This window comes from Bison bison, unplaced genomic scaffold (genome assembly GCF_000754665.1).
Source record: "Bison bison bison isolate TAMUID 2011002044 unplaced genomic scaffold, Bison_UMD1.0 scf7180017863815, whole genome shotgun sequence".
Classification (NCBI taxonomy): Eukaryota; Metazoa; Chordata; class Mammalia; order Artiodactyla; family Bovidae; genus Bison; species Bison bison.
This window is the reverse complement of record NW_011494387.1, coordinates 55,098-65,171: the sequence shown is the minus strand read 5'-3', so window position 1 is coordinate 65,171 and position 10,074 is coordinate 55,098. Positions and strand designations below refer to the sequence as shown.

The 10,074-nt window shown below is 53.3% G+C and overlaps 1 protein-coding gene across 1 annotated transcript in view; it reads left to right on the top strand.

Moving 5' to 3' along the window:
* SLC43A3 (solute carrier family 43, member 3) overlaps window positions 1–10,074 on the top strand; it is an 18,873-nt gene that overhangs the window by 2,656 nt on the left and 6,143 nt on the right. Inside the window, exons 4-10 of the mRNA XM_010833625.1 lie at window positions 1,441–1,487; window positions 4,549–4,625; window positions 4,847–4,939; window positions 5,611–5,750; window positions 7,220–7,317; window positions 8,379–8,546; window positions 8,767–8,886. Coding sequence (XP_010831927.1) covers window positions 1,441–1,487; window positions 4,549–4,625; window positions 4,847–4,939; window positions 5,611–5,750; window positions 7,220–7,317; window positions 8,379–8,546; window positions 8,767–8,886 — 743 coding nt within the window. The remainder of the gene's footprint in view (window positions 1–1,440; window positions 1,488–4,548; window positions 4,626–4,846; window positions 4,940–5,610; window positions 5,751–7,219; window positions 7,318–8,378; window positions 8,547–8,766; window positions 8,887–10,074) is intronic.

Here is a 10,074-nt window from a genome sequence, read left to right as displayed (position 1 = left end):
CTGGGTGTCTTAGGTGTGTGCCAAGTGCTCAGTTGTGTCCGACTCTCTGCGACCCCCGTGGACTGGAGCCCGCCAGGCTCCTCCGTCCATGGGATTTCCCAGACAAGGATACTGGAGCGGTTGCCATGCCCTCCTCCAGGGGATCTTCCCAAGCCAGGGATCGAACCCACGTCTCTTCTGTCTCCTGCATTGCACATGGATTCTTTATCCGCTGAGCAATCTGGGAAGCCCTTGGGGGTCTTATAATTTAATTCAATCCTGACACTCTCTCTGGAGGCCCTACAGCAGACCCCACAGGTTAAGGGCTCGGTCCCACCAGACCGCGCCTGCCCCCCTAAGATGCCAATTGCAATGGTAGGTCCCCAGGTTCCCCACGCCTGTCTCAGTCAGCTACAACTCTTGAGATGCCCCTGACCTCCTCCTTGGATTCAGTTCTTTGCGAAAGGGCTCGCTGAACGCAGGGAGATGCATTGACCAGTTTCTGAAACGGCATGATAAAGGATACAGATAAACAGCCACTTGAAGAGACACAAGGCCAGGTGGGTGGTGGTTCTGAGCCCAAGAACTTTTGCGTCCCTGTGGGCTTGTGGTGCAGCAGCCTCCTGGTCCGTGGAGGTGTTTGCCAACCTGGGAGCTCTCCAAACTCCACACTTAGGGGATTTTATGGAGGCTTCCTCACATAGGCACAATCCATTATTGAGTCCACTTCCAGCCGTCTCCCCTCTCTGTAGAGAAGTGGACACAGGGGTGGAAATTCCAGGCATCTCATTGTGGCTTTTCCACCCCTCCACAGTTATTTCATCAGAACAGTAGAACAAAAGACGCTCGTAGTGTCTTCTCTGCAGGAACTTATACAATTATTAGAACCCCTGTGTCAAGGCCTGGGGACAAGGACCAAATATGTAGTTCTTGTCATAAATCAGAATATCACACTTAAGCCCTGTTTTTATTACCCCCTGCCTTACAAGATGCCCAGACTTCTAAGAGATCTCAGTAACCTTGGGATCTTGGTCGTGAAATCATAGCATCCTAGAACTTTAAGCCTGGGGTCTGGATCAGTCCAGTCATTTCCTTTACAGAAACAAGCTTCTAAGAGAGAGTAGTACCTTGCCCAAGGTCACACAGCAAGAGCCGTTTGAACTCAAGGTTTTGTAGACCAGGCCCAGACGTCTTTCTTTAAGGGCTTGGCCTCTTGGGACTTCTGGGTTGGAGGACCTGGCTCCACACACCCTTGCCCCGCCACGCTTCTCTCTTTTTAAAGAAACGTTTGTTTGGATGCCTTGGGCCTGAGTTGCGGTGCGTGGGGTCTCGTTCCCTGACCAGGAGTTGAACCTGGGCCCCTGCGTTGGGAGCTCCGTGTCCTGGTCACCAGGTCGCAAGGGGAGTCCCCGGGTTTCTCTCTTCGTGACGACGTTCTCCGTCTCCCCTTCTGTGTTCCAGATTTCTCTACACCAGTGCCACGCTCACCATAGCCTTCACCTCTGCAGGTGAGTGCTGTCGGGAGGGACGTGACCTCGGGCACCTGGTGCATGGGGCAGGGGCAGAAGGGTCATGGAGACACCGGCCCCACAGCTACTCAGATCCACAGACTCCGAGCTGGAAAGGGCCCTTGAGGGCTCTATTGCTGGTCTTTAAAAACAGCTTAGTGAGAAGTGTGAATAATAAGGACAGGGGAGAAATTGCTTCAGAGAGGAAGAACTGATTCAAAAGATTGCATCCTTTTGTTATGTCTTAAAATGTCCTCTCTTTTTAAAAAATGAAATAATAGGGAATTCCCTGGCAGTCCGGTGTGCACTTCTGCTTGTATTCGTGATCCTCGGTTAGAGGACTAAGATTTCACAAGCTGTGCAGCACGGCCAAAGAAAGAGGAAAGAAAGGAAACGATAATATAAATGGTAGTTGTTGAAAATATCCTGACTTAGCAGGGTGCAAACCGACAACTCTATGGTAGTCAAAAAATTTTCCTCTTCAGATTTTACTGGTCTGCGTGCTGTGATGTGCTTAGTCGCTCAGTTGTGTCCGAATCTCTGTGACCCCATGGACTGTAACCCACCAGGCTCCTCTCTCCGTGGGATTCTCCAGGCAGGAACACTGGAGTGGGTAGCCTTTCCCTTCCTCCAGGGGATCTCCCCAACACAGGGATTGAACCCAGGTCTTTGGCATTGCAGGCAGATTCTTTCCCATCTGAGCCACCATTCAATGCCCAATCTGGTTTATTCCCAGCTTTCTTCATGGGGAATAAAGTGGGGAATGTGTAGAGGAGAAAACTGAGGTCAGAAACCCCCTTGCAAAGACTTAGAAAAGGCCCCAGAGCAAGTTAGTGGGGAGTGGGGCTGGGACCCTGGCTGTGCTCTTTGCTAGCAGCTTCTCATTATAGAGGCCAGCAGATGCCTTTCGGTCTTCTCCCCGGAGTCAGGTCTTGGGGCTCAGTTTTGGGGCTTAGGAGGTAAGAGCACCTTGCTCTGCTGTGAGTGGCGGCCGCCCGACGCTGGTGGTCTGCATTGGTGTTCAGTGAACACAGGCCAACTGAGGTTTCTGTCTGAACAGACCTCAGGAGGTAGCCTGGCACCTCAGCCAGTTATTTAAAACCCACTCTGCTCATCAGCACGGCTTTGTCCCTAAAAGTCTGAACATGACTTTCAAGTGGCTAAGTGTGGAGGTAATGGCTGGCTACGTTTTGACTCCCATCTGTGAATCACTGGAGCCACAATTTGCCCTTCCCCCAGAAAATGGGGCTTTTTGATTTTGGAAAAAGTGTTGAGACCACAGTAATGCTATTTTTGAAAGGAACCTCAGCCAACCTTCAGGGTGTTTGGGGAGGCACCTTTTCCAGAGACAGAAATTGAATGGTAAGGAGTGTGAATGCTCTAAAATGAGCAAGTTCACCGTGTGTCTCCAGGTAGGGAACAGTAGTTACTAGAATAATAGTTACTTTGGAGAATATTATTGGGAAGCACACATATGCTATGTTAAGGTTGAATCACTTGGTGGAAATGTTACGCTGTTTTTATTTCTCATTCAGGCCTCTGATTTCACTCAGGAAATCACATAGGGCTGGGGTAATTTTAACACTGGCAAGAGCAGAAATCAGGCCTTGAACATTCTAAGTGTAACTGCATTCAGTTACAATTTATTAACACTGCTTTCATTGTACTTATTTTTATAGTTAGGGCTTCCCTAGTAGCTCAGACTGTAAAGCATATGCCAGCAATGCAGGAGACCTGGGTTCGATCCCTGGGTTGGGAAGATCCCCTGGAGAAGGAATGGCAACCCACTCCAGTACTCTAGCCTGGAGAATCCCATGGATAGAAGAGCCTGGCGGGCTACAGTCCATAGGGTCGCAAAGAGTTGGACATGACTGAATGACCAACACACACGCATTCACAACAAGCAACGCCAGTTAGTTTTCATTGACACTCGTAATGTAAAGATTCCCTTTTTTTTGGCCCCCTCGCTATTTCACTGTGGGATCTCAGTCCCCTACCCGGGGATCGAACCCTGGCCATGGCAATGAAAGTTGGCATCCTAACCACAAGGCCACCAGGCAACTCCACGTATAAAGTTTCCTTCAAAAATAATAGATTCCTTTTGGATAGTGAGTCACATTAAAAAATTTTTTTTTTTTAGCAAATAAGAGAGGCACGGCCTATGGCCCAGATCATGAAGGTGGACAGAAGGCAGTGACCTGAAACGGCACTGGCAGTGCAGGAGACATGGGTTCGATCCCTGAGTCAGGAAGATGCCCTGGAGGAGGAAGGGGCAGCCCGCTGCAGGGTGCTTGCCTGGGAAAGCCCGTGGGCAGAGGAGCCTGGCGGGGCGCAGTCTGTGGGGCTGCACAGCGTCAGACGCGACTGAGCGGCTGCACCAGCCCCAGCCTCTGGTGCTGTTCTTCCTCAGCCCTGCTCTTCTTGCCCAACAGCTGCCAGAGCCACTGGAGTGATTTTTTTTTTTTGCATGTCAGTCTTCTCAAGGGCAAGAAATTCTTTTTATTCATCCTACATTTCTAACGCCAGGCAAACACCCACCACAGAAGAAATGCTCAAAGTCTAATGAACAGAGGAAATGCAGTTTCCGGGCATTTTCTCTCTCAGATCCCACAGCGCCCTAGGAAGGCAGAAGAGCAGGGACTGTTCCCATCTATCAGATGAGATGACTGAGTCGCACTTCAGAGTCCAGCTCAGTGCACTGAGTTAGAGGCTGGGTGTGTGGGCTCAGTCCAGGCTCCTCTCCCCTGCAGTGTCAAGATGAAAAGGATTGCGCGCGATTTAGTGAAGGAAGTGGGCAGCGGGTCGAGTCCTGCCTCTCTCGGTAGACATCCAGCCTGCCGACGACCAAGGGTCATCTTTGATGGGGAGGAGGGTCCCTTTGCAGGAGCATGTGAGGGAGCCTTGACAGTCCCCTGAGACACTTGGAGGGTGCTGGAAGGGCTGCCCAGAATCGGGGCCCTGAGCGCAAGCTTGTGGGGAACAGAGGGGAGCCCCAGAGTGCGGGGCTCCGTGTTTGGGTTGCTGGGTGGCATCACCCCGCCTCTGTCTCGGATGCTTGCAGACTCAGCTGTGCTGCTCTTCCTGGCCATGCCCATGCTCGCTGTGGGGGGCATCCTGTTCCTGATCACCAACCTGCAGGTGTGAGCCCGCCCTGGCCGAGGGCACCTGGCAGGACCTTGGGGTGGGCGGGGGAGGCGCAAGCCCTGCTGCTTTGGCGGCCTCTGATGGCGTGGGCTCCAGCCGGAGTGGCAGCTCCTGGGGTGGAGGGGGGTCTGTGTATGAGGGCCTGACGCTTGCTGGGTGCACGGGAAGTGTTTCACGGGCGAGTGAGTGACTCGGGCTGGTCCTGTGTTCTCCAGATCGGGAACCTGTTTGGCAAACACCGCTCGACCATCATCACCATGTACAACGGAGCATTTGACTCCTCCTCGGCAGTCTTTCTCATCATCAAGGTAGAGGGTGGCAATCGCCTGTGTCCCCTGCCGCTGGTTGGGCCTTGGGGTGGGCCCCAGACATCCATAATCAGCTTCTAGCGTAGAAGGCAAGAGCCTGGACCAAGACGTATTCTTAGAAATGAGTTTCGCCCTGGATTCTTACCTGGACCCTTTGTACAATGCAGTTTATGACAAGATAAACCTTGGCGCCTCCACCGTGTTCAAGTGTGAGTTCAGTAGCATTGAGTTCATTCATGCTGTTGCACGACCACCACCAGCACCCATCTCTGGGACGCTTCTCAACCCTGTGAAGCTCAAACTGTCCATCAAGCAATAACTCCCCACGCCCCATCCACCTCCCGCTGGACCCTGACCACCACTGTTACAATTTCTATTTCTGTGATTTTGGCTACTGCAGGTACCCCTGAAGTAGAATCTCATCCTACTTTTTTTCTTTCTGTGACTGTATTATTTCATGTAGCATCATGTCCTCAAAGTTCACAGTTTGTTTTAGCAGGTGTCAGAGTTCCCTTCCTGTTAAGATTGACGCCTGTTCCGTCGCGCGTGCCACAGTTGTTAATCTGTTCATCCTTGAAGGGACGTTGGTTTGCATCCACCTTTCAGGTGTCGTGAGTAATGCTGGTGTGAACGTGACTGTCACGCTGACCTTTCCCCTCTTGTTTCTGCAGCTCCTTTATGAACAGGGCGTCACCATCAAGGCCTCCTTCCTCTTCATCTCTGTCTGCAGTGCCTGGCATGTCGGGCGCACTCTCCTCCTGATGCCCCAGGGGCACATCCCCTACCCGCTGCCCGCCAACTACCGCTACGGGTAAGGACTGTGAGCTGGGGACGGTGTGGCCAGAGTCCCTCCTCTGACCTGGAGTGGGAAGAGGGTTTGGGACGGATGTGGTTACAGTAGGGCAGAGGAAACCTGTCTCTGGAGAGGAGGACTAGACCAAGGACTAGACCAAGTAGCAGTTAGCTACTGCTGCGTAATGAACGATCCCAAAACTTAAGGGCTTAAAACCTTAGGCATTTATTATCTTCCTAAGTCTAGTGGTAGCTGGCTAGTTCTACTGATCAGGGGGGGCTACTTAGATGCTCTTGACAGACTTCTCATGCCTGCGATCGTCTGGAGGGCTAGCCGGGGGCCGGCTGGCCTAATGGCCTTACTCACAGGGGATTTGTCTGCTTGTCTGGGGTGGCGAGGATATCTGGGTCACGTGGCTCGCATTCTCCAGCAGGCTGGCTGGCACTTCTTCACTTCTTGGTTTCAGGGTTCTAAGAGCATGCAGCAACACGCAAGTTTTCTTCAGGTTTAAGGCTGGATTGGCACACCACTTATTTATTTTTAATAAATTTATGTATTATTGTTTGTTTTTGGCCGTGCTGGGTCTTTGTTGCTGCATGGGCTCTTCTCTGGTCGTGGAGAGCAGGCTTCTTACTGCTGTGGCTTCTGTCGTTGCGGAGCACAAAGTCTCGGGCACACAGGCTTCAGAAACTGCCGCCTGAGGGCTCAGAGCTGTGGCTCCTGGGCTCCATAGTCGTGGCACATGGGTTTAGTTGCTCCATGGCACATGGATCCTCCTGGATCAGGGGTTGAACCCGTGGCTCCTGCATCGTCAGGCGGATTCTCCACCGCTGAGCCCCCAGGGAGGCCCGGTGCATCACTTTTGATGGATCGTCCTGGTTGAAGCCGCTCACGAGGCCAGCCCAGATTCAGGGTTTGGGGAAACAGAGCTGCCAAGTTCCTTTGCAAAGCGTAGAGAAGAAAGCAGATGAAGAAACGGGACCATCTCTGCATCTGCTCAGTACGAGCAGTGGCGCCAGGGGCATTTGCTGGCGGGTCGCTTAATCTCTGGCAGCCTGGCATGTGCTCTGGTTTCATTTCATGGTAGTACTCGGCTGCGTATCTGTATCTCCATCTTCCAGATCAGAACAGTGAGGCTTGGAAGAGTTAGGTCTGAGCCACGTTGCCACAGCCAGGAAGAGGCAGGACTGGGATTGGAACCCACGTCTGTTCTACGCTTCCCATCCTTCTGTTGCTCCCGTATGTAGCTGCAGATTAGAATTGCTGGGATTAACTGGAGATGTTTCTGAAAAAGATAACGGGAGCCTACCTTCCACGCCCAGACCTTCTGACTCCGCTGGTCTGGGCCTGGATGCCAGCGCTGGGGCTGTGAAAAGGTGATCCCAGTGTGCAGTGCCAGGGGCCATTTCGTTTCCCTGCATCCCGCAGGCGTGTCAGGCTCAGCTCCCAGTCCTTGGCTTGGGCTGATAGAGCTTCTGTTTCCACAGTCTCTGCTCCAGGGACAGCCCCCCAGAGGAAGACAAGAAGGAAGCTGAGTCCGAAAAGCTGGAGCTGCAGTCAAAGGGGTTCCTTTCCCCGAAGAAAGGTGAAGCCTGCTGGTTAACCCATTTCCCCCCAAGAACCTGGCCTTCCCCTGCGGCCAGCGTGGTTCGTCACCTCCAGAGCTTTGCCAGGGACTCAGGGCCAGAGAAGGTCAGGTGGCGAAGAGACCTGTAGGATCTTTCCGACTCCCTCAGCCTACCGAGCGTCCAAGAGGGCAACCAGTTTCACTTCATCTCTCCTTTCCGTCCCCAGCACGCCGTAGCCCTGCTCCCCAGAGCTCAGTCTCCACCCTTTGCCTTCCCTTGCCCGCCCGCTCCTAAGCGTGCCTTATCTGTCCAGTATCTGCAGGTCCCGTGGGTCAGCCCTCTCTCACTGCCCCGTCTCCATCTTGCCTCGCCTTTCTGTCTGTTTTGGGTCCTGGGTTACAAACGTCCCAGAGCTCTGTCGGCTGAGGTAGAAACAAGAATAAGACCCTGGGAAGTTCACCGAATGAAGGGAGGAGTGTGCTTGCCAGGCTGCATCCAGGAGGAGCTGAAGCAGGATACCCCTGGGGACCCCAGAGTCAAATCCTCACCACTCTGCCCCTCGAGAAGAACGGTCCCATTGGGCAGCCTGGGGTGAGGCGCAGAGCACTCAGTCCACGGGCTCACCCGTTCCGTGAAGATCAGGGCGGGGAAGGTTTCCGTGGGAGACTTGGAGGCTGGTGCTGAAAGAGGAGTGGGGGGTGCGGAGCCGCTGAAATCCTCGCTGTCCCCGCCATCCCGCACATCGCCTCTGACTTTCTCCTCTCCTTGCCTGTCTTTTCCTCATCCTGCCTGAGAACGATCGGGAAGGTTGGTAGTGCGAGAAGCATCCCAGTGTGAAGGGTCAGATAGTCATCCCAGTGTGAAGGGTCAGATAGTGGACAGCAGAGCATGGGAGAGCTGTGCCCCCACGGTGGTGGGGCTGGGATGTTGCGTGGAGGCGGGGGTGTTGCCCTCGGAGAGTCCGGAGGGGAAGAACGGGTGAGCTCAGAGCTCGGGCTCTCCCGGTAAGACCTGTGCACCCATTCCCCCCGCCCAATTCAACAGTAGCTCTTACCCGAATTTTCTTCCCCCTCATCAGAGACCCCGGGACAGCAGCAGGCACCCGGCTCCTTCTGGAGCCACACCTTCTCTCCGCGCTTTGCCTGGCACGTGGTGTGGCTGTCCGTGATACAGCTGTGGCATTACCTCTTCATCGGCACCCTCAACTCCCTGCTCAACAACTTGGCCAGCAGGGACAGTGCACTAGGTAGGTGGGGGGTCGGGAGGCAGCCCCTCTGTGCATCGCCTCTGGGGACTTGGCACCTCACGTGGTGGGGCGCTGAGCTCAGCAGGGCTCTATGCTCCGAGGGAGGTCTGAGCCCGGGGTGTGCGCTGGAGGGTCAGGCCGGGCAGGGGCGGGTGGGTGGCCTCCTCTGGAAGGCAGTCCTAAAGAGCTCTTGCCGCCCACCCCTCTCTGCCCTCTGCAGTCAGCACCTACACAAACGCCTTTGCCGTGACTCAGTTCTTCGGAGTGCTGTGTGCGCCCTGGAACGGCCTGCTCATGGACCGGCTCAAACACAAGTACCAGGAGGAAGCGAAGAGGACAGGTGAGCCCTGCGCTCCAGAGGGTCAGGGAGCCAGCGTGCGGGAGGCTTTTGTTTACATCCACGCCCATCGTCTTTTTCTTAAATCCTTTTCTACTTGCATCTGTTCACTCATCCTTCCATGACTCATTCACCCATCCATCATTCATCTATACATCATCCATCATCTGTCCTTTTATCCACCCATCACCCGTCCATCCATCACCCATCCATCCATCACTCATTCACCCATCCATCATTCATCTATACATCATCCATCATCTGTCCTTTTATCCACCCATCACCCATCCATCCATCACCCATTCATCCATCACTCATTCATCCATCCATCATTCTCCCATCACCCATCATCTCTCCTTTTATCCACTTATCACTCATTAGTCCATCACTCATGCATCCTTTACTCATCCATCCATCACCCATCCATCCTTCCATCATCCATCCATCCAAACATCATCTGTCCTTTTATCCACTTATCACCCATCCATCCATCACCCATCCATTCATCACCCATCCATCCTTCCATCATTCACCCATCATCCATCATCTGTCCTTTTATCCACTTATCACTCATCCATCCATCGCTCATCCATGTATTACTCATCCATCCATTGCTCATCCATCCTTTACTCACCCATCCATCCAAACATCATCTGTCCTTTTATCCACTCGTCACTCATCCACCCATCATTTATCCATCCTTCACTCATTCACCCTTCCATCATCCATCCTTCCATGCATCATCTGTCCTTTTGTCCATTCATCATGCATCCATCCATCCATCCATCCATCCACCATCCATCCATCATCCATCTATCCATCCACCCACTAGTCACTGAGTGCCAATTACGTGCCAACCATAGTTCCAGATTTCGGTAACAGACCTGACAGTTACGTCCTTGTTCTCACGCTGTTCTAGTCTAGAGAGTAGAGAAATGCAAGTAGTCAAGCTTTGTGGCCCCTGAAATAAACCTGTAGGGAGCTGTGGCCACACAAAGCAGGGCACCTACGCTGTGTCTTCCTGGAGGAAGCGGCCTCTGAGCTCCTAAAGGGAGAGTAAGAAGTGGCAAGATGAAGGCAAGGGCCTGGGATGTGGCCCAGGGGTGCAGCGGGGTCATTGTTCATGGTGGTGAAAGAATGAAACCTTGAGGAAGCTGAGGAGCCCCAGCAGGTGGTTCAGGCACAGGGCGT